Below are 24,675 nucleotides of genomic sequence, written 5' to 3'. Positions count from 1 at the left end.
TGCTTTTTTGGAAATCCAAATACACCACACCTACTACTACCCCTTTATCCACCCTGCTTGCTAACATGCACAAAGAACTCTAATGAATTTGTTAATCACAATTTTCCTTTCACGAAAACATGTTGACTCTGCCTGATTATATTATGATTTTCTAAATGTCCTGCTACTACGTCCTTAATACAATAAAGTGTCTCAAATCCGGCTGTCCAAAAACCAGAGTTGTCCAAAAAGCAGACATGTTTAGAATGTGCTATGAATCAATGATAATTGTGCAAAATAAAAAAAACCTATGTGGACAATTCAGCTACATGCTGCATTGATGCGGTGTGGTGCCTTACTAGTTATCCCCTTCGCCATTTTGGCCCCTAGCCGAATTGTCCGGGTATTTTTTTTTATTTTGCCCAATTAAAATTGATGCATGGCACGTTCTAACAATGTCCAGTTGTCCTTACAACTCTGGTTTTTGGACAGCCAGATTTGAGACATCATACTATATTAAGGAGGTAGGGGCAAAACAATTAGAAAATCATAATAAATTCAGGCTGTATCGGGCACCAGAGAGTTGACAGCCCATTTTTGCACCACATCTCATTTTCCTCTCTATTGCAGTAATTGGAGGATAAAGCAAGCTAATAATTTGCTATTGTCCGTTATGCGCTCCTCCCTTTCCATGGCCCCCCAAAATCCCATAGTGTCTGCCTAAATTCTTAATAATGACTCTTGACAGGCTAGGCTACCATTCATGACCACAAATCAGAAAATGATTGAATTCTCATATTTAAAGTACATCCCAGTTCCAAGTCAAACACGTGAAGATATCTAAGATCTCAACCACACTTTCTTGTTTTTTTGTTTTTTTTGAAGAGGAGGAGGAAGTGCTTTGGAAAATGGCATGTGGAAGCTGGATGTAGAAAACTTTTCTTATAAAATGTTGTTCCTTTTCACAGCTTAATAAATATGCAATCTCTGGATCAGAGCTAAATAGGAAGAGCTACCAAGGTCTGAAGTCAATTAAGAAACAAATTAAGAAAGAGTGGACTCCTTGGACACACAGACTGTTGCAATGTGGCTACCAGAATCACAGCTTCACCCCTGAAGAAAGGTCAGAGGGGACATTCCTTATGAAAATGATCAAATGGCCAAAACCACCCAGCCCTGCTGTGCCCTTTCAGAAAAGCAGCGACCCAGCACATGTCCACTTTGTAATTTTAAATTCTACAAAGACTTTCTACGTTGGGGATCAGTTACAAGTGATGCTGCAAATGATTGATTTTGAAGGCCACCCAAAGCAATATGGGGGTGACTATCTCCAAGGCCGGATCCACACCCCAGATTTAAAAGCTGGTTCAGCAGGAAAAGTTATAGATAACCAAAATGGATTTTACTATATAAATTTTAATTTATCTTGGCCAGGGAAAGTTGAAGTGTCTGTTTCCCTTGTTCATCCCAGTGAAGGGATCCAAGTGCTTGAAAGGCTACGCAAGGAACGGCCAAATAGAGTGTATTTTAAAAGCGCATTTAAATATAGGGATACTTCAGAGATCACTGTGTGTAATCTTTGTTTGCCACAAACTGAATCACTTTGTAACTTTACTGATCTCAGGACCGGGGAGCCCTGGTTCTGTTACAAACCAAAGAAGCTTCCCTGCTCTGCTCGTATCAACCATGCAATGGGAGGTTATGAGCAGAAACTCTTTATAGGTGAAGAAGGACTTTACTTCCAAAGGTATGTCATTTAACAATTTCTTATTTATAGGGGAGAATTCTCCCCCCGTCAGAGGGGTTGGGCAGGAGCGGGCACAGACACGGGCGGGCTTACAGCCAATCACCGTCTGCGATTGGCTGCACGCCGCCATTTTATGTGGGCGGGCCAATTAAGGCCCGGCCAGTGTGGCGCACACCCGGAAGCGCTGCGCACTCCCTATGTGGGTAGGGGGAGTAGGCTGAGCTGGGGCCTGCGCTCTTTCGCACATGCACGTAAAAGAGCGCAGAAATCTCCCTGAAGCACAGAGCTGCCTCAGGGAGATTATTTAAATTTTAAAAAATCAAAGTAAAGGGGAAAAAAATTTTTTAAGACATGTTCCCTCATGTGACAGTGTCACATGAGCTGGGACATGTCTATGAATTTTATTAAAAATTTTTATTAACGTTTAAAAACCTTCATGAAACCTCATCCCGCCAGTGGATGAGGTTTCACGATATATGCTAAGGCAGCCTGGACTCCTTGCCTGCCCGCCAACCTTAAGGTTGGACGGGCAGCTCAGTTAATTATTTTAATTGGAATTTAAATGGCCTTTAATAGGCCTTTGACAGTTTGGCGCGCGCGCAGCCGACTCCAGTGTGCGTATGCCGAATTGAAGGTCTGAATGACGCGTGGTGATGTTGGGACACACGCCCGATGTCACCGCGTGTCATTTTACGTGTCAATGAGTGGGCCCGCCCCCGCACGCTCACCCGACGATTCTGGCCATAGTTTTCTTTCCACTTTTCTTGCATGAGACTTAAAAGTATTATATGCAGCATCTATATCGACCAGTTCCAGGGTCCTAGTTATGTCATAGCACTGTAATTTCCAAATTAAAAGGAGCCTATTCAAGCATGCCCTTCATGCCTTTTGACATTTAATGCTTGGTACCTGCCTTCCTGTTTCTGATGCTCATTGCTTGTTATCTGCCCTTTTACCTCTGATGTTCAATGCTACAAATCTTCCTCCATTGAAATCCGTTGTTTGATACTGCTCTTCTTCCATCTGCCTAATGACATCCTGATTCCTGCCTTTACATTGCTGATGCTCACTGATTTGAAATTGCCTATGAATAGCAGACTGTGAATGCAAACCTTTGAAGGAATCTCTATCTCAACCTTATTGTGAAAGCCGACATGCCTGTAAAAGAGGGCAATTCGGGATACAGAATACACAGAATTTTCAATGCTGCTCTCACTCCAAGACTGTTTGTGCTCTGGAAGCCATCGTATTTGTGCAGAATGCAAAGCATGGATATCGATGCTTTTGATGTTGAGTTGTTAATATCTTCCTGTAAGTTGCTCTGTTGACAATGCAGTCAAAAGGCAACAGGTTGGAAGTGGCACAAATTCATTACAATCAACCTGCAATCCTTTGGGTTGGCTTTCTTGACCTGAAGTGAAAAACTGGCCTGAAGTTATAAGATAATGGCATGGACTGGAGGCTACTGTACCATATAACCCTACTCACAAACTACACTTTATTTGGCAAAAATGATAAAAACCAGGTTATATTTGATGAATCACAATTCCATAGATACTGGTCGCTCTCACACCTCACCAACATTGTCACTACTCATACATAATATGTATTGGCAATGTATTTGCTAACCGGGATATCACAGCTGCTCTTCACTCAATATCTACATATGCATATTTCCAACAGGGATTACTGGCTAAGATCAGATAAATCAGCATAGATGGGCCATCAAACTTGATTTCTCAGGTGTCTATGACTCAGCTACTCACTGGGTAAACTTATGGACCCATCAGAGTGCAGCAGGGCTTCTGGCAGCAGGTAGTGATGTTGGGGGAAAGCACTGAGCAGGGAAACTGGTTGGCCGCTGTGGACCCCACCTGCAGGGAACAGTGTCTTTGACAAGCTGAAGGGCAGGGTCTGGTGCCATGAGACCATGGAGAAAGCAGCAAGGGCTAATCCAGGGCTTGCGACTGGCAGTGTGGCAGGAACCTAGGGCAGCATGAAGCTCCTGAGGATGGCTAAGTAGCCGGGAAAGGAATTGGAAACCTAGTTAAACTGACTGGCAGAACCCCTGAGTCTGAGATGCCTCACGAGAGAGAGAGTGAGAGAACAGGACTGCAGCCAGGATCTGGGAAGCAGAACGAGCCTGGTGAGTGACTGTGTTGAGGAGTCGAGGCCCCAAATAGGACAGAGATCTGGAGCATCAACAGTGAATATTCTCTGTAAATAGTTTGTTTCTTGGAGTTACACATTCCCTTGAGGGTTGATACCCCTTTGATGCCAATGGAATAAACAAACCTTGTTTTATAACCTTTGTGCAATCCATGTGCTGAAATTACATGTTACCTCCTGGCATGGTTGGCAGGTTCCACAGTACAGGCATCAGTTCATGGCAGACAAAATGGAAAGGTACCTGGCCAAGATCAAACAGATGGGAGAACTGGAACTCATCCTGTCAGAAAGGGAGACTGAAGTGCCTGCAGCTCTAGAAGAGGTGCAGGCTTCACAGGATGAAGCAGAGAGTCAAAGCAGTGACCAGAAAGCAGATCAACGTGCCCCCCTTTAATGTAGCAGGGGAAGGATGGAATATCCCGTCACGGATATCCTACCTGACAAAGGGTAGGAAGCTGGACAGATCTGGGGGAAAACCGGAGATATCCATCGACCCAGCGGCTGAGGATTGGATTGAGGATGCACAGCTGATCACGGCATCCAGGGGCTTCAATGAGAGGGAGTAGGCAGCGTTTGTGATGGAACATCTGTATGGGAAAGCTCACTGGGAAATACTAAGGAGAGGTGCAGATGTTCAAAGAGGTCCACGGCAGATCTTTGAGGCCCTGGAATGGATTTTTGTGGACAGCAGTGGCCTTTCAAAGCTGCAGCAGATGGTTTATGAGTGCTGTCATGAAGAGATATTAATGTCTGTAGTGTTATTGGAAATTATTTTTTAAAATAGAGTTCAAGTGGGGTCTGTGGCTATGTGTGTGTCTGTGTGTGTCTTCGTTGGATTAAAGCAAGCTAGTCGGGGTGCTTTGATGTATAGTAGTTTTGAGATGTTATTTAGGTAAACATAAGGAGGGTAGGAGGTAAAGTGTAAATTTGCATTTGTTAAAAAAACCATTCAAGACTGTGGGTGAAATCTTACACCTAGGTAGAAGACACCAAGCAATGTGTTTTTTTCCAATTTGCTATTAAAATTGGTGGAATGAAAGGATGTTATTGTTCGAAGAGTTAAAGTTAAAAGCCTAGTGATACAACGGAAAATTTACATTCAAAGGGAAAGATATGTATTAAGGAGAAAGGAGATCATGTGTAAGGTAGAGGCATTTTAAGATCCAACAAGTGTGAAAAGCCTGCAGCCTATAAGCCTCAAGCTGCTGTCTGCAAAGACCCAGAGCTGAAAGAAACTCATTTGGAATGCGACTGTCCAGGGGATGTTTTGCCAGGTGTCTCTTGAATCTATGAGATTTACTGTTGCCTTAATGGGGGTGTAACTGAGATTCAATTAATTTGGTAATTTTTGTAATTATCATAGTAGTAGATTTTGTAGATGTATAGATATAACATAGTTGTAGATGTATGTAAGCGTTTACAATCTTTCTTGTATTAATAAATGTTTAATTTAGTTTTATAACAAACCTCTTGAGACTTGGTGGTCTTATTACTGTTGAATTCAAAGCCTGAATCTTGAAACATATAAATTGCAAAAATAGGTTATGACAGTTATTTCAAGTTTCCCTCTGGGATTTGAACAACTCAGCCTTTACTATCGCTGTGTCATAATAGTGCAAGCAAGACAAAGGAGAGGACCTGGTCTCCATATCCCCGGAGCTAGTGAAGTTGTTCCACCTCATCATCCTCCTGAATCCATCCTTTGGATTGACTAGGGACATGCAGCTAAAATATTGGCTAGCTGAAGCGGTGAGGGGTGAAGACGTTCAGAGGTTGCTGAAGTGACTTAACAGTGACAGATGCTGACTGACGCGCGAGATTACGTCATCTTGATCATGGGGGAAGATGGGACTCCTAAAACCAGGAAAAAGGCCACCGTCGGGGGGGTGACTGTCAGCACGAACGGGCATGTAGACCTCAGGCTGAAGAGGCAGGCGGAACAGATTGTTGCTCAGCAAGCACAAATCCAATCTTTGCCATCCTGTCTCTCGCGATCGAGAACACCCTAAGGAAACTCAAAGAGGTGCTGGAATTTCAACAGAGTTGAGCACTTCCAATGAGACTACCCTGAACAACCACAAACTCCACAGATGTCAGGCATGGCGACCCCATCCTGCGCAACTCCATTCCTCATCCCTCACCAGAGAAGATACAGGCCCAGAACAGGAAATGGTAAAGCTGACGCCCTCAGCTGGAAGATGGAACAAAGAAGGCTTTTGCCAGCTTAGAGAGGATTACGGCTGATGCCATGCTCATGCCTCAAGGAAACAGCAGCATTCACAACCCAATCCTCTGTGGAATCTAGCCAGGGAGCCTTCAAAGTTTCACCGATGTGTTTATGAGGGAGGTCCAAACCCAATCCAGAGGGCTAGACCATGTATCATTTCACCTTTGCCATCCATCTCAAAAGAAGGGCTCAGGCAGCTTCAACTGGTCGATAAAGACATTGGTAAATTTAGCTAAACATCCGCTGACCCAACACTGCCTAATGAAGGAGTCCAAGGGGGCTGAGGTGCTGGAAGAGGATCATGGAGGAAGGTGGAGTTCTCTATCGCCTGGTTCATGACAACAGGAGAGAGGTGAAGCAACTCATCCTGCCCAGCAGTCTCCGCATCAATTGTTGACTGTGGTTCATGATCAGGCGGGGCACCAAGTGTCAGACAACACAGCTGCACTGACAAGAAGATGCTCTTATTGGCCAGGGATGGCTGCCCATATTGCCAACTACTGACAGAGCTGTGAGAGACGTACGTTGGCCAAAGCAGGGAAGTGTTTCGACATGGTGGTCACACCCATGACGTCGAACCTTCAGCTGGAGAGCAACCTCAGAAGACCATTTCCAGAGGGGAGTTTATCGATGCCGAAAGTCTGGTGGATGATATAGGGGCAAACAGCCCATTAACGGTGTAGCAGAACCTGAAGCGGCAGTCGGTCGCGGTGGCTTGAGTGAAGAGGAGTCGGATAGCAACGGCGAATCCTGGAATGTGTGTGTCAGGGATTCCAGCGTGAGGAGGCCAACTCCAGTGCTGGAAGGAAAAGCTGAAATGTCTGACAGGGTGGCTGCAACTGGAGCAACCAGTGCCTGGAGTGCCTGCCAGCACAGCAACTCTCAAGCAAGGTAGTGTGTAGCGGGGCCTCCAGCAGCAGGTGGCGATGTTGAGGGACAGCACCAAGCAGGAGGTCTGGTCAGTCCCTGTGGGCCCCTCCCTGCAAGGAGCAGTGTCTTTGACAAGCTGAGGGGTAGAGCCAGGTGGCGTGAGATTGGGGAGAAAGCAGCAAGGACTAATTCTGAGTTTGTGAGTGGCAGGAGCCTCGGGTAGTTTGAAGTTCTTGAGGGTAGCTAAGGAGCCAGGAAGGAAATTAGAAACCTAGTCAAACTGACTGGCAGAACTCCTGAGTCTGGGAAACCTTATGAGAAGGAGGGAGAGTGAGAAAACAGGACTGCAGACAGGAGCTGGGCAGCAGAACAAGCCTGGTGAGTGACTGTGTTGAGGAGCTGAGACCCTGAATAGGACAGAGATCTGGAGCAGTAAATATTCTCTGTAAACACAAAAAACTACTGCGGATGCTGGAAATCCAAAACAAAAACAGAATTACCTGGAAAAACTCAGCACATCTTCCCTTCACCACCCCCGGCGGCATTCCGTAGGGATCGTTCCCTCCGGGACACCCTGGTCCACTCCTCCATCACCCCCTACTCCTCAACCCCCCACCTATGGCACCTCCCCATGCCCACGCAGAAGATGCAACACCTGCCCCTTCATTTCCTCTCTCCTTACCGTCCAAGGGCCCAAACACTCCTTTCAAGTGAAGCAGCATTTCACTTGCATTTCCCCTAACTTAGTCTACTGCATTCGTTGCTCCCAATGCGGTCTCCTCTACATTGGAGAGACCAAACGCAAACTGGGCGACCGCTTTGCAGAACACCTGCGGTCTGTCCGCAAGAAAGACCCAAATCTCCCTGTCGCTTGCCATTTTAACACTCCACCCTGCTCTCTTGCCCACATGTCTGTCCTTGGCTTGCTGCATTGTTCCAGTGAAGCCCAACGCAAACTGGAGGAACAGCACCTCATCTTCCGACTAGGCACTTTACAGCCTTCCGGGCTGAATATTGAATTCAACAACTTTAGATCTTAAACTCCCTCCCCCCATCCCCCCATCCCCACCCCGTTTCTTCCCCTTCCCTTTTGTTTTTTTCAATAATTTATATAGATTTTTCTTTTCCCACCTATTTCCATTATTTTTAAATCTACAACTAATACCTTGTCAGTCTTTCCACCCCACCCCCACTAGAGCTGTACCTTGAGTGTCCTGCCATCCATTCTTAATTAGCACATTTTCTTAGATAATATCACCATCTTCAACACCTCTTTGATCCTTTTGTCTGTGACATCTTTTGATTATCTGCTCCTATCACTGCTTGCTTGTCCCTACAACCACCCCACCCTCAACTTCTCTCTCCCCCCGCCCCCCACCTTAAACCAGCTTATATTTCACCCCTCTCCTAACTATACTCAGTTCTGCTGAAGGGTCATGAGGACTCGAAACGTCAACTCTTTTCTTCTCCGCCGATGCTGCCAGACCTGCTGAGTTTTTCCAGGTAATTCTGTTTTTGTTTTGAATTCTCTGTAAACAGTTTGTTTCTTGGAATTACACTTTCCCCTGAGAGTTGATACTGCTTTGATGCCAATGGAATAAATCAACCTTCTTTTATAACCTTTGTGCAGTCTGTATGCTTAAATTCCTTGCTATAAGGGAACTGTTCATTTTTTTTAATGCTGCAATTTATCTGCATTGATTTAACAATATGGAAAATGAGTTAAATGGGATAAATTTTCAAATTACTGAATAGAGTGTAAAACTGAAAGATGAATCAGGAGGTTATTATAGAAGCCATCCAATTTTGCCCCCATTAACTTCAATGGAAATAAGAATCATGCCATTTCTATAATCTAGCAACCAATCTGTACACTAATTTTACAATCTAGGTAGCAATTTCAAAATCTACCCCATATATATTTCAAATATGCACTGGAATCATAATTTTCTGAAAACACTCTTTTGAAATGAGAAAAAGATTCCTTTCACACCCTCAATGAAAGACTGTGGGGGTGAATTTCCATAATGGAAAGAGAGAATCTAACCATCACTCCTTGGCTTTCAATGGCATTACCGTCACTGAAACCCCACTATCAACGTCCTGAGGGTTATCATTGACCAGAAACTGAACTGGACTAGCCATATAAATACTGTGGCTGCATGAGCAGGTCAGAGGTTAGGAATACTGCAGCAAGTAACTCACCTCCTGACTCCCCAAAGCTTGCCCAAAATCAACAAGGCACAAATCAGGAATGTGATGTAATACTCTCCACTTGTGCAACATTCACTCACTCCACCACTGAAGCACAGTAGCAGCAGTGTGCACCATCTACAAGATGCACTGCAGGAACTCACTAAGCCTCTGTAGACAGCACCTTCCAAACCCATGACCACTACCACCCAGAAGGACAAGGGCAGCAGACACATGGGAACACCACCACCTGGAAGTTCTCCTCCAAGTCACTCACTATCCTGACTTGGAACTATATCACTGTTCCTTCACTGTCACTGGTCAAAGTCCTGGAACTCCTTCCCTAACAGCACTGTTGGGTGTACCTACACCACATTGACTACAGCAGTTCAAGAAGGCAGCTCACCACCACCTTCTCAAGGGCATTTAGGGATGGGCAATAAATGCTGGCCTAGCCAGTGACACCCAAATCACATGAATGCATTAAAAAACTCATTCATTGCAGCTTTGGTGGAAGAGCTGCAGATACCCTCAGATAAAATGTTGGCACCATTTATGTTATATTTCCTCAATTCTTCTGCCAGATTTATGATGGATGATCAGGAGGTTTACAGTGAAATTGATCCCCTGTATGTACTTTTAAGCTTAGAACATTATGAGCTCTACTTGTTAACAATTGAAGGATCCAATAGCTTAACATGTAACGGTGTATTATATTTTCAGAAAATTAAACATCAAAAAGCCCATAATGCCCAGCGGTCCAGGTTATGTAATTGTAAAGCCTTCACCTAGAGCAGGTAAGAGAATTTAAATTATTGCAATGACTAGCACATTAGAGACTTCCTATGTTAGAAGAATTGTGGAGTTGGTGCTGCAAACACATTAAATTTCATTTTGTTAGTATAATTATTTTTTTACTCTGTTAATTAAGATTTTGAATACAGTATTTAAAGAAATTAAGCTATGCCCCACGAAAATTGTATTTTCTTAAGTTAACATCCAGGCTTCATAAGGCTCTGGTCAGATCACATTTAGAATATTGTGAGCAATTTTGGGCCCTGTATCTCAGGAAGGATGTGCTGGCCCAGGAGAGGGTCCAGAGGAGGTTCACGAGAACGATCCCAGGAATGAAAGGCTTAACATATGAGGAACGTTTGAGGACTCTGGGTCTATACTCGATGGAGTTTAGAAGGATGAGGGGAGATCTGATTGAAACTTACAGAATACTGAAAGGCCTGGATAGAGTGGACGTGGGGAAGATGTTTCCATTAGTAGGAGAGACTAGGACCTGAGGGCACAGTCTCAGAGTAAAGGAAAGACCTTTTAGAACAGAGGTGAGGAGAAACTTCTTTAGCCAGAGAGTGATGAATCTATGGAATTCATTGCCACAGAAGGCTGTGGAGGCCAGGTCATTGAGTGTATTTAAGACCAAAATAGATAGGTTCTTGATTGGTAAGGGGATCAAAGGTTACGGGGAGAAGGCGGGAGAATGGGGTTGAGAAACTTATCAGCCATGATTGAATGGCGGAGCAAACTCGATGGGCCGAATGTCCTAATTTCTGCTCCTATGTCTTATGGTCTTATGTGATTAATACTAATCTAGTTACAATCTGCCTATTGTTTTTGTACGAACTATTCAACACTTACCATAGGACTTGAGATGCAGGCAGTTTGGTGCATTTTAACCATTTAAACACAATTTTGTAGTTTAAAAAATTTGTTCTTTTTTAAAAAATTGTGATATTAAAGTTTGAATTTTTTTTTTAAATCCTTTTTCCTCCATCAAAATTTGCTGAGGTATTGTACATCAGTCTTAGTGCAGATCTTTAGTGTCAAAGCACAGGCCAACATAGTATCAAATTCCTTGATAAGGAAAGTATTCCCACAATTTCAGCTGTTCATTAATGCTGTTGACCAATACATAGGTATGTTTCAAAGTTGAGCTTTGGGTTATTCACCATGCACATTAGCCTAGAAATTACATGTGTACAAATGCTTAATCTTGTATAAAATTCTTCTCTCCATTATTTTAACTGAAGTATTAATCCTTTTAAAATAAATGGGCCAACTTCTCTTGAGAGTGGGCAGAGAAATATGGTGCATACAAGGTATGCATTCATCACTAAGAGTAATTTGCAAGCTGTCATTTAATTTTGATAACCCATTTAGAAAGGCTGGAAAATTGTGGAACTTCTCATGAGAACCAAATACAATGTATCTTTTTCTTACCATTCCTTACTTGGAGGAAGTTCTCACTCGATTCACAGATTGGTTCAGATAAGCATTCAGGAAGTAGAGGTGAGGATCATGCTGGGTATTGTCTGTATACACAGAGAAGCTAACCCTATAAGTATGGATAAAATAGTTAATTGGCAACTTGTAGATGAGGAATAGAAGGGGACAAAGGTGGATCTTTGGGGATCATTGAGTGTGTGCACAATGGGGTAGAGGAGTGGCAACAGAAATTCAAAAATGTGAAAACAATGCCCGAGGAAAGGAAGCTGTTGACTATCCTTGAGAAAGACTGTCTATGTGAGTTTTTTGCCAACTGAGTGATCAGGAGCAGGGTCAATTGGAGATGGGAAGAGTAGTGACAGACTTCAAGGAACAGTTGCATTTGATTAGAGCTGGAGGTGACAGATGTATAACGACAGAGTATTCTGTAGCTAGGGCTTACATAGGAGGTAGCTGGAAGGGAAGAATGAAGAAGGAATTCGGTAGGACATGGCTGAGGCTGAGATAGAGGGTTAGACAGTCTCATTTTGGAAACGAAGAAATCCACAAACTCTCCTTGTCTGGCCTCATTGGGGAGGAGAGAAGAGATAGGTCCAGGAGGCAATGTAACTTGGTGAACGAGAATTTAGGTTAGCACTTTTCTTCCAAGATAACTAGAAAATGGCTGGAATAAGTTGTGAATGTTTGAGGGACAAAATTGGCAGTGTGAGGTGGTTAAGGCAGGTGTTGCTGTGGATGACCATATATGCTCGAGCCTGCACCCCATCGATTTGAGGTCTTAAAATTTAATGCTGTATCATTGGGAACAGCAAGGGTGAGAAACCATAAAAATTTGACTGGGATGAGGCAGCTGTTAAGTACAGTGATGAATGTTATAAAGTTACTGTTTAAAGAAAGAAAGGGGAATCTGTTAATGGTATGTTAATCATATTGTTAGGATACAGAGGTGAAGGGCATTGTTTAATTAACTACTTGGAGCACATATAAATAGGAGACACTGGGTGTGTGGAAGGAGAGCTGTAAGGCTGAATAAATTCAATAAACTCGCGTGATAAAGAAAAGCCCTGGTTTGGACTTCACCAACCAGCTTGGATCCTGTTAACAATGGAGACTGAAATATTGTCACTTTTGCCGTTGAACTCAAAGCATGCAGATTGGCTCCAATTCCACATTCGCTAAGATAGAAACAAAGGAAGACAAGCATATTGCATATAGAGATCTGGACTTGAATGGTTGATAATAAAGAAGAAAGCTGTAGACAGTAGGAAGATAGCAAATGACAGGTCAAGTGGGCAGTACAGTCGCAAATGGAGTTCAATCCAGAGACATTGAGGAATATAATTATGGAAGGCTAACAAGACAAGGGAATACACAATAAATGATAGGATACTGAGAAGTGTAAAGGAACAGAGGGATCTTCAAGTGCATGTCCACAGATCCCTAAAGATGGATGGACAGGTAGTTAAAGTGGTCCATAAGGCATCCAGAATACTTGCCTTTTTAGCCAAGGCATAGAATTTTGGTGCTGGGAGGTTATGCTGGAATTGTATAAAACAATAGTTAAGCCACAGCTGAAATATTGCATGCAGTTCTGGTCACCGCACTATAGGAAAGATGTGATTGCACTAGAGCGGGAACAGAGGAGATTTACAAAGATGTTGCCTGTTCTGGGGACTTCTAGTTATGAGGAAAGATTGGATCGGCTAGAAGGCTGAGGGAAGACCTAATTAAGGTGTATAAAATTGAGGTCTAAATAGAGTGGATATAGGAAAGCCCTATTAATCTTGGTTGTGGGGTCTATTACCAGGTGTCATAGATTTAGGGTAAGAGCTAGGGGGTTTAGAGGGGATTCGAGGGGAAATTCTTTTCACCTAGAGGGTGGTGGGGATCTGGAACTCACTACCTGAAAGAGTGGTATAGGCAGAAACCCTCATAACATTTTAAAAGGGCTTGGATATGCATTAAAAGTGCTGTAACCTACGGGGCTGTGGGCCAAGAGCTGGAAAGTGAGATTAGGCTGGATGGTTACTTGTTGGTTGGCATGGACATGATGGGCTGAATGGCCTTCTGAACAGCTGTAAATTTCTTTGATGCCTGTGACCACTATCTCTTGAGGGAAAAACTGTTCAGAAAAAATATCCAATCCCAACCTTAGGGGAAATAGCAATACTGTAGCATAGTGATTATTATGGGCTAGTAGTCCAGAGGCTTGGACAAAAGATCTGGCAACATTAGTTCAAACCCCACCATGGCAGCTGGGGAATTTAAATTCAATTAAATAAAATGAAAATCTGTAATAAAAGGTTACTATAGTAATGGTGAACATGGAACTGCTCAATTGTCATGGAAACCCATCTGTTTCACTAATGTTCTTCAGGAAAAGCCGTCTTCTAGCATTACTTGGTCTGTTTTTCCAGGACCACAGCAATGTGGTTGACTGTCCCCTCTTAGATGGCATAGGAAATAAAATTGTATTCAAGAAGATGACTCACCACCACCTTCTCAGGGGGACCTATGGATGATGAATATTGACCTTATCAGTGACACCACTTCGCATGAATTAATAAAAAAGAGTAGGGTTCTTTCATCAGCCATGTTGGTTTCCCACATTACTAAATGCCCTTAAAAATGAAACTAAATTTTTAACATACAAAACACATTTAAAACTTGTGGAATCATTGAATCATGGAATGATATAGCACAGAAGGCAGCCATCCAATCCATCATGTCTACCAGCTCTTTGATAGAACTATCCAATCAATCCTACTACCTTGCTCTTTCCCACAGGCCTGTAAATGTCTCTGCTAGAAATTGTTTCAAATTCTCATCTGAAGGCTACTATTGAATCTGCTTCCACCGTCCTTTTAGGCAGTGCATTCCAGGTCATAACTCGCTGGGACAGAAAAAGTTTCCTCATATCACTCCTGGTTCTTTTGCCAATCATCTTAATTCTGTGACCCCCGGTTACTGCCGCTCTGCCACTGCAAACAGTTACTCCTTATTTACTCTATCTGAATCCTTCATGAGTTTGAATATTTCGGTCAAACCTCCTCTTAACTTTCTCTGTTTGAAGCAGAACAAGCCGAGTGTTTCCAGTCTCTCCACCCTGATGCCAGTCTGGTAATTCCCTTTTACATCCTCTTGAAGGCCTTGAAATCCTTCCTCAAATAATCCTATTTCCAGTACTTAGCTGAAATATTTCTAAATTATGGTAGTGTTTAATACTTTGGGTAACATGCTTCTTGTTAGCTGGTTAATGAAAAAAAATGGCAAAACAATGCCATAAACCTGCTCATTCTACCTTCCCATGCTAGTTTAATACTTTCCTACACAGATCTGCTCTTCTGTCAAGGGGTCTCAAGTTCATTTTCATTCTTTTTAAGGACTCTGCGGGACAATTATGATTGTTCATCAATTCATAAAGTTGGAGGGGGCAAAGCTTTATTCAGAACAAATTAGCACTAATTCAAATTCTATCCAAGAGTTCTTACCTCCCAGCAACCCTTTGCCTCCTCTTCCAGTCACATGGCTCCTCTTTGGACTTGCATCAATTTTTAATCCTCTACACACTGCACTTTGCTCCTGTTGCTGTTTGTTTTGGCAGCTTAGATTTGCCCTGGCAGCTTAGATTTGCCCTGGCCCCTGGTTAGTGCTTCCAAGCCACAGCTCCCCAACTCTCCATGTTCCTTGAATACTCACCACCTCCACAGCCCCAGTGCTCATAAACTCCTAAGTACTCCCAAATTCACCTATCACTTGCACTTGCACCTGGGTATTTGAAGACCCCATATTTCAACCTTCACCCTGCCAAATTGCCTGAGACCCAACTCCACCATCTGTACCCAAAACCCATCCAAAGCTACATGCTTCTAAGGTCCAAGCTTCAGTTGACCCAGATCTTATCCTTCACAAGTCACCTCATCCCCTCCCATAGCTGCCTCCCACATGGGTCCATCAGCCAATTTCCTCCTTCCCTCCCACTGCCGCCTCTTCCGGCCACATGAAATCATGTCTCCTCCACACACTCGCATTACTTAAACCTTTATGTGTGCGTTTTGCTCCAGATTACTGTTTGTCCTGGCAGCTTAGATTTGTCCGAGACCCTTTAGGTCCTGCAAAGTTTAACATGGCCATTTTTGGAATCCAAAGGCTGGCTGTATGACTGATGGGTAGGCTTAGAGCACCAGGGTTGCAGCCAGGGAGTTTAGAGAAGGGAGCGTGTGATCCAGGGGTGGAGGGGTGGGGTGGGGTAGTGCGGAAACACATCAATGGGGAGCATAGAGTGATCAAGAGAGGAGGAGAGTTGATCTCAAGAAGCTCAGAAGGATTGGGCTTGTAGGGAAGATAAGATGGTTGGGTGGGGAGTGAGGGGGAGGGCCTGTGAAGGCATTCATAACGGGCCATTTAAACTGGACATGGGTTTGAGGCGAGCTGAGTGCAGTTTGAAATATTTTAAATTTTAATCTCTCAATTGGCCCAACTCACATATTTTGGGGGGTTAAAATTAACTCCTCACGGTATTTTCCACTTTCCTCCAGAAGCAGTACCACAAGAGATTCAAAACTGTGGTAAACTAAACTAAAATGTGGGCTGTTCATTTCCCATGTTTAAAATAGATGAGTGTTGGAGGGGGGGTGGGAGGGAAATGGGCAGATTATAGTTTACACATCCATGGCTCATGGAGGCAGCTGCATGTGTAAAAGTGCAGCTGCCTGCAAACAGATGCAATTTTCATTAGTGGAATGTCCAAAACACAACTCATGGGCTTTAGACATTTGAGGAAAAGGTTTAAAGCTGCCGGAGTAATTTGGGGAGTAAGGTACCCTTTTTGGAGATGTCCAGGTACCTCTTTGGGAGAGGTCAGGTACCTTTTGGGAGAGATGAGATGTCCTTTGGGATTGTTAAAATTAGACATAAATGTATGTAAAAAGTGAATAAATTCAGCAGAGCTATCAAGCTGTCAAGGCATTTAAATCCCCAAGATCTTCAAACTTTTGAAAAGATGGGGCATAGGGAGTTTTTGCGGGGGGGTGGTGAGGGAGTATGAGGGCTGTTTTTAGTTTTATTGTTTCGTTTTACAACTGGGACAAAGTCCCAGAGCACGGAGGTGAGCGTTTAAAGAGCCTGCCTTGCACCCAGCAGACCCTGTTGCCACCTCCCCACTGTTTCTTGGGGTGGCAGGCCCAGTTAGAACACACCGCTCCCCCCAGCCCTGGAACGAAAATTTAAATGTCCTGACACTTTCTTCTGAGTTGGGTTTGTGGAGTCGGGCAGTTTTAGAAATTTGCGCTTCTGACCCAGGACCAAATATTCGGCCCATAATATCAGAACAAGCTTAATGGCCAATTTCTAATGCTATGACAGAATTTGCTTATGGAAATTACAATATTGTGACTTCTAAGATGCAAAACTATATGATATTTCATTTTATGGAAAAGGCCTGTTATACTATGGTGTTTCATTTTATTCTCTGCAGACTTGTGTTCCTATATTACTTAACTGAAATTGGTTAATTCAGCATAGATCAAGGATTGAACATTGCATCTTCCATATTTGCACAACTTAGTACCATGATGGGGCTGTTTTCACAATACTACTGTTTGTGAATGCAAACTTTCTACGCTGCCAGTGAAAAGCACAACGTGATTTATCATTGCCAATGAAACTGATTAGCATTTGGAAAATGTATTGAGGACATATTGTAACGGTAAAGTGCATTAGAATATGTGTGCCTGAATTCCTTTTCAATCTCAGTTCATTTTATTCTCAGGTAAAAGACTCAAAAAATGTGTCCCTGGAAAGCCTCTGCTTTCACCATCTGGATTTTATTATCAGGACCAATGGATGTCATCAAGTTGTAACATTCGGCGCTTCGACACACCTGCCAGTGTCACAGATTGTCTCAGTGGGAAAAATGTGTACATTTTTGGAGATTCCACTATACGCCAGTGGTTTGGATATTTAACAGAATTTGCACCAGGTTAAGTTCAGCCATTTGTATTTCAGTATTATGGTATAAACTGTTTTAAGTTCCACTTAATCTAGAACCAGTTATTATACTTGTACTTCCATGAATAAGTGCACTTTTGAATAGCATCACTTTTTTTTAATGGCATACCTGTAACCACTGTACAACAGGTAACATCCTGGTGGAGACTTGCTGTTGCTAGATACTGCCTGGGTTACTCAATTTTAATATTTGTCCTTGTGCAAAACAACAGTTAATTATTGCTGTAAAGGTATCTTGATTATGGCTACTACTGCCAGGAGATCTGCTGTCTTGTTTATCTTGCACCATCTTCATACATCCACTGTAGCTTGTCTGCAACAACTCTGTAACATCTGTCATCCAACTATGCCTGGGTCCACCCCTCTTTCTGCTGCCCTCCACTTTGCCCTTGTCATGAAGCTATTAATGTATATAATATTTTGGAAAATATTTTTCTTTTAAAATAGAGGTTTAGTCTGCGGGTATGTCTTAATTGGATTAAAGCCAGCTAGCCTGGGTGCTTTGATATGTACTAGTTATGATATATAAGGGAGATAGCGTGAATAGAGCATTCAAGAAGTGGGGTGAAAACTTGATGCCTTTCTAGCAGCTACCAACCAATATGTTTATATGGCTAGTAAAATTGGTTCTATGAAAAGGGTTTCATTGTTAAAAGATGAAATTCAAAGAGGCTGGTGAGGCAATGAGAATTTGATTTCAATCAGTTGTGGTTGGTATAACTTCAGCAGTTTTTGGGTGTGCAGGCAAAGGTAATGTAAGATCAAAAGGCTCCAACTGGCTCCACAGTGAAAAGAACCTCAATTTGAATTTGTAAGGTGAAAATGCTTTGCCTGGTGTTTGGTTAAGTCTATGGGTTGCTGTTGCGTTAATGGAGATTAGTTTGGGAATTTGTTAAAAGTTATGATAGTAGTAATTTGTAGCCATGTGTATATATTTTAACCTGTGTAAATTAATAAAATGTTTCAATTAGTTTCATGTAAAGCCTCGAGAACTAAGGATCTGATTCCTGAATTTAAAGTCGCATCTCAAACATAACACTTAAAATTATAGGTTATAACAGTTATTTAAAACTTCCCTCTGGGATCCACTTTACCAACTGCATCGCTCATAACAGCCCTCTAGAAGAGTTCACTAGAGCGGGGGAAGACGGTGGCGTAGTGGTAATGTCACTGGACTAGTAATCCAGAAGCACAGGCTGGGAATAAGGGTTCAAATCCCACCATAGCAGCTGGTGGAATTTGAATTCAAGTAATGATCTGCAATTAAAAAGCTAATCTCAGTAATGGTGACCATGAAACGTTGTTGATTGTTGTAAAATTGCAGAAAATAAAAGCTCATGGTATAAGAGGTAACATATCGGCATGGGTAGAAGATTAGCTGGCTAACAGGAAGCAGAGAGTAGGCATAAATGAGTCTTTTTCAGGTTGGCAAGATGTAACAAGTGGTGTGCCACAGGGATCAATGCTGGGACCTCGACTGTTTACAATTTATATAAATGACTTGGATGAAGGGATGGTTGCCAAATTTGCTGATGATACAAAGATAGGCAGTAAAGTAAGTTGTGAAGAGGACATAAGGGGACTATGCATAGGTTAAGTGAGTGGGCAAAGATCTGGCAAATGGAGTATAATGTTGGAAAATGTGAAATTGTCCAATTTGGCAGGAAGAATAAAACAAAAGTATATTATCTAAATGATGAGAGATTGCAGAGCTCTGAGGTGTGGAAGGATCTGGGTGTCCTAGTGCATGAATCACAAAAGGCTAGTATGCAGGTACAGCAAGTAATCAGGAAAACTAATAGAATGTTATCATTTATTGTGAGGGGAATTGAATATAAAAGTAGGGAGGTTATGCTTCAGTTGTACAGGGCACTAGTGAGACCACATCTGGAGTACGGTGTACAGTATTGGTCACCTTATTTAAAGAAGGATGTAAATGCGTTGGGAGCAGTTCAGAGAAGGTTTACCAGACTAATACCTGAAATGGATGGGTTGTTTTATGCAGAAAGGTTGGACAGACTAGGCTTGTATCCACTTAGAAGAATAAGAGGCGACTTGATTGAAACATATAAGATCCTGAGGGGTCTTGATAGGGTGGATGTGGAGAGGATGTTTCCTCTTGTGGGAGAATCTAGAACTAAGGGCCACTGTTTAAAAATAAGGGGCCGCCCATCTAAAACAGAGATGAGGAGAAATATTTTCACTGAGTGTCATGAGTCTTTGGAACTCTCTTCCTGAAAAGTCGGCGGAAGCAGAGTCTTTGGATATTTGTAAGGCAGAAGTGGGTAGATTCTTGGTAAGCAAGGGGATGATAGGTTATCGGCAGTAGGTTGGATGCAGATTTCAGGTTACTATCAGATCAGTCATGATCTTATTAAATGGCGGAGCAGGCTCGAGGGGCTGAATGGCCTACTCATGCTCCTTGTTTGTATGTGACACATCTGGTTCACTAATGCCCTTTAGGGAAGGAAATCTGCCATCCTTAACTGATCTGGCCCACACATGACTTCAAGCCCCACAGCAATATGGTTGACTCTTAACTGTGCCCTCTGCAATGGTGCGGCAAGCCACTCAGTTCAAGGGCAATTAGGGATGGGTAACAAATGCCACTCTTGCCAGCGACACCCACATCCCGTGAACAAACAGAGAAAGAAAAGCTCTGCTCAAATGGCCGAAATACTGCCTTTTATTTTCTTTGTCACTTTTTAGTTCTTTTTGCTCTTGTAATTTCAAGCACTTCTTCATTTGTCATATGGTCTGTGTATGGAGTTATAAACATACGTCTTAGCGTCAACATTTCAAAGGCCTCTAATTTCTTCCCAGATCTTTACTTATTGTCCGGGTTTCTGAGGTGTCCAGGAAAGTGGATAGAATGTAGCGCCTTAAGCGTTTTTTCCTTGTTACAATCCCGAGTTTTTTTCTTCTTGTTAACACATCCTCCAACCCCACAAAATTATTTCCGGCAAATTAAAGGTATAAGTGAGTCTTTTTGTGGTTTAGTTGGCTCCATGGCTATGGATATAATTTTGAACACACCCCGTGACATATGGGAGGGGATTGCTTTTCTTTTTTGGCGGGTGGGGGGGTGGGGGGAAGAGTTGAAGTTGGTAAACGTGTGAAACCAGACCCCAACCTGCCACTTGCAATTCGACCATGGTGAGTTTTGGGGCGGGGGGGGTGCGGTATCCTAGCACCCAACTCTTGAAAAGTGAGACAATGATTTCAATATTTAGACGGGCTCCATTAGTCAAATCTTTTGAGCCATTTGAATTTAACAACTCTGGGCCAGGTTTCCTAGGGCCTGGAAAATCTAGCAGCTAAAGGGAGACAGGAGCAGCTGGGGACTGCCTGCCAACCAACAAATTATGTAACTTACCTGAATGTGGAGTTGGGTGGATCAGGAGTGCTCCTCCAGCCTCCACATTAAAGGACCTGATGCCCCTCCCGCACCCCCCTCCACATAAATCTCCAAATCCTCAGCTTCAACTACTGATCTTCCACCATCAGCCCCCAGGTCCTAAACCCCAATCTCTCTCCTGCAACTCCAAGCCCTTCGATCCAACTCTGACCAGCCTTTCCCCATGCCGAATCTGACCCGGAGTGCCACTTTCTCTCCCTTGCCCTGCATCCCTGACTGGACATTGGAGCTGAGAACCAATGCAATGCTAGCGGTTGTCTGATTTTTCTTCTGCATTTACCAGCAAGCTGTAGCAGCATACTATGACATTGAGGTCAGACACCCAATGTCAGGGCTGCCTCAGAATTTACTACTCTGGCTCAGAGTATTTAAACTGCAATTCCTCCTTCCCCACATATAGGCACTCCTAAATTTCTAGGCCTGTAACTTTACTTTTAAGTGCTCTTCAGTCAACATTGTTTCTATGTACTTTTGGAGACTCTTAGCATTTATTTGGAAGTCTTTCCCGGCACTGTTTCTTGTTTCGGAAGATTCTTTAAAACAAAGGGAATGGCTGAAAAATGTTTTCTCCTGTGGGATTTCTCATCTTTATTGTTTAGTTGTTGGGAGAAGAGGGGGAGCAGGAGCAGCAAGAGGAACCTGTGAAGCCAGTCGGATACGGCAATACCACTGGAGATCCAGATAAACCCTCATAGAAATATGCAATCACCAGGGAGTATAATCCAGAACATCAATATATTCAATGAGTTATTTGTGACGTGTACAGAAGTTTGTGCTGCTGCTTCTGCCAGGGTGCTACATATTGTTAGCACTTTCAAAGGATGACGGCGCACTCTGCTGCCATCTGCTGACGATCTTCTGAGGGCCCCTGCATAAAGTATCAGTGCTCTGCAACAACCTGCCTTGCCATTGGAGTGCAACGACAACTTGTATTTATACAATGCCTCAAACATAATAAAATGTTTCAAGGTGCCTCACAGGAGTGTTACAAAGCAACATTTGTCACAGAACCACAAAAGGAGTTATTAGGGCCGGTGATCAAAAGCTCCATGAAAAAGGTAGGATTTAAGGAGAATCTTAAAGGATCAAAAGTACCTGGATGAGCACTTGGCACGTCATAACACTCAAGGCTATGGGCCAAGTGCTGGTAAATGGGATTAGATAGGTAGGTCAGGTGTTTCTCACACGGTGCAGACTCAATGGGCCGAAGGGCCTCTTCTGCACCGTGATTCTGTGAAAGAGAGGCAGAGCTGGAGCCAGAGCCGTCAGTGATGGGGCGATTAAAATCGGGGATGCTCAAGTGGCCAAAATTAGAAGAGCACAGGTGGTGGGGCAAGAGGAGGCTACAAAGATAGGGAAAGGCAAAGCCACAGAGGGATAGGAATTTTATAATTGAGGCATTACTTGACCGGGACTCCTGAAAGCATTGTCTGAATGTTCAACAGCCCAAGTCTGATATTTCTTAAACTTCAACTATATTATGCTGCATCTCTAATACCACATCTTACTTATTTCTTTTATTGAGTGATACACAGCTTCATAAATTCCTTATCTAGACTATCTGGGAATGAAATTTATCTTGGTGTAAAATGGACAAATGCAAATCAGCAACCTATATCACACTCAATTTTCTTTTCCATTGGAAGCGTAAAGCAAGGTGCATTAAACAAGGGTTATCACTCACTTATTTCATACTACTGCACTAAGCAAATTTCACCTCTTCTGTATTGCCTCAAGCTAACCGAATTGGACTGGGGATAGGATTCATGGGTTAATTTGAAGGCTCTGGCACTGGTTCTTTCTTTTATTCTCTCTCTCTCTTTTTGTTATTCGTTCAGGGGACATGGGTGTTGCCCATCACTGCCCATCCCTAAATGCCCTTGAGAAGGTGGCAGTGAGCTGCCTTCTTGAAACATTGCAGTCCCATGTGTTGTAGGAACACCCATAGTACTGTTAGGAAGGGAGTTCTAGGATTTTGACCCAGTGACAATGAAGGCACAACAATATATTTCCAAGTCAGGTCGGTGTGTGGTTTTGAGGAGAACTTGCAGGTGGTGGTGTTCCCATGCATCTGCCGCTCTTGTCCTTCTACATAGTAGAGGTTGCGGGTTTGGAAGGTGCTGTCAAAGAGGCCTTGGTGAGTTGCTGCAGTGCACCTTGTAGTGCAGCATGTTTCCTTCTTTCCTGGAGATACGCTGTCAATGTTTTTCTTTCTGCCTGTGTAATGGTGTTCTTAGAGCATGGATCTCAAAAAAGATAAACTGTTTCTAAGCTTTGACCTTAAATGCTTAATCACATAAACCATTTATAAATCTTGGCTTTTCCATGTCTCCATTTCCTACAACATTAGCTGCAGTGAGCTCCCATATTTCATTTGAGTGGAACTAACTGATCTGCTCTGTGAAAGCTGGTGCCAACTTGATGAGCAAAATGACCCTCTTTTGTGCTATGTGCTATGATTCATTTGCCTTTTCCTGATGCTGTCCTCCACCTTCCTGTCCTCCTTGGGAGCTGTGTGCAATCATTTTCCTGCTTATTACTGTCAGTCACAGATTGTTTCATTTGTCAACTATTCGATAATGCGCAACACCTCTGTTAGAAAATTCTCACTCAAGTAGTTTGGGCTCAAAAGACATGTTTCCATTTAAGCAAACTCTTCCAGGTGCATGTGACTCTACAGTTCATTTTGTGCACAGCGTAGAAAGCCCAACAAGGGAGAGGGCAGTTCTGGACCTAATATTTGGAAATGAGCCTGGTCAGGTGGAAGGTGAATCAGTAGGTGAGCATTTTGGAGATAGTGACCATAACTCAGTTAGATTTAGGATAGTTATGGAAAAGGATAAAGTTGGGCCAGGAATAAAAGTTCTAAACTGAGGAAAGGCTAATTTTACTAAGATGAGATATGATTTGGCCCATGTGGACTGAGAGCAGCTACTTGCAGATAAAACTCTGTCAGAGCGGTGGGAGGCATTCAAGGAGGAAATAATGAGGATACATGGCAAATATGTTCCCATAAAGACAAAGGGGGGTGGGGTGGGGGAAGGGTGGGGATGGGGGTGCTGAGGTGGCCAAGTCCAAAGAACACTGGGGGCAGAAATTTCTGCCTACCGGGTGGGCGGGCCCGACCCAATCTCCGGTGGGTGGGGAGCCGATCACTGCCGGAGAAGCGGGCCCCACCACCATTTTAAGTGGGCGGGCCAATTAAGGCTCACCCTGTGTGACTGGGGGGGGAGGAATTCCCCAAATGCGAGAGCTGTGAAATATTAGAGGAAATTAACATAAAGAGAGGAGGTTCTAGTGGGTTTAGCGGCCTTAAAAGTGGATAAATCCACAGGCCCAGATGAGATGAATCCCAGGTTGTTGAGGGAGGTAGGGGAAGAGATATCAGGGGCCTTGAAAGTAATTTTCAAATCCTCTCTGGCCACAGGTGAGGTTCCAAAGGACTGGAGGACTGCTAACATTGTCCCGTTATTTAAAAAGGGAGGAAGGGATAGACCAGGAAATTACAGGCCACTCAGTCTAACCTCAGTAGTGGAGAAGTTACTGGGAAGAATTCTAAGGGACAGAATATATCTGCACTTGGAGAGACACAGATTAATCAGGGATAGTCAGCATGGATTTGTTAAGGGAAGGTCATGTTTGACAAATTTGATCGAATTTTTTGAGGAGGTAACCAGGAGTATTGATAAGGGTTATGCATTTGATGTAGTCTACATGGACTTTAGCAAGGTTTTTGATAAGGTCCCTCATGGCAGACTGGTCAAGAAAGTAAAAGCCCATGAGATCCAAGGCAAATTGGCACTTTGGATCCAAAATTGGCTGTGAGGC

General features: G+C 43.2%; 1 protein-coding gene across 1 annotated transcript in view; it reads left to right on the top strand.

Annotated features, from left to right (window-relative positions):
• The window catches only part of LOC144691882 (NXPE family member 3-like), a 67,359-nt gene that overhangs the window by 39,000 nt on the left and 3,684 nt on the right, over positions 1–24,675 (top strand). Inside the window, exons 3-5 of the mRNA XM_078560459.1 lie at positions 948–1,726; positions 9,909–9,982; positions 17,191–17,400. Coding sequence (XP_078416585.1) covers positions 948–1,726; positions 9,909–9,982; positions 17,191–17,400 — 1,063 coding nt within the window. The remainder of the gene's footprint in view (positions 1–947; positions 1,727–9,908; positions 9,983–17,190; positions 17,401–24,675) is intronic.

The sequence above is a fragment of the Cetorhinus maximus genome, chromosome 16, assembly GCF_964194155.1.
Source record: "Cetorhinus maximus chromosome 16, sCetMax3.hap1.1, whole genome shotgun sequence".
Classification (NCBI taxonomy): domain Eukaryota; kingdom Metazoa; phylum Chordata; class Chondrichthyes; order Lamniformes; family Cetorhinidae; genus Cetorhinus; species Cetorhinus maximus.
This window is presented reverse-complemented; position numbering and strand designations above follow the sequence as displayed.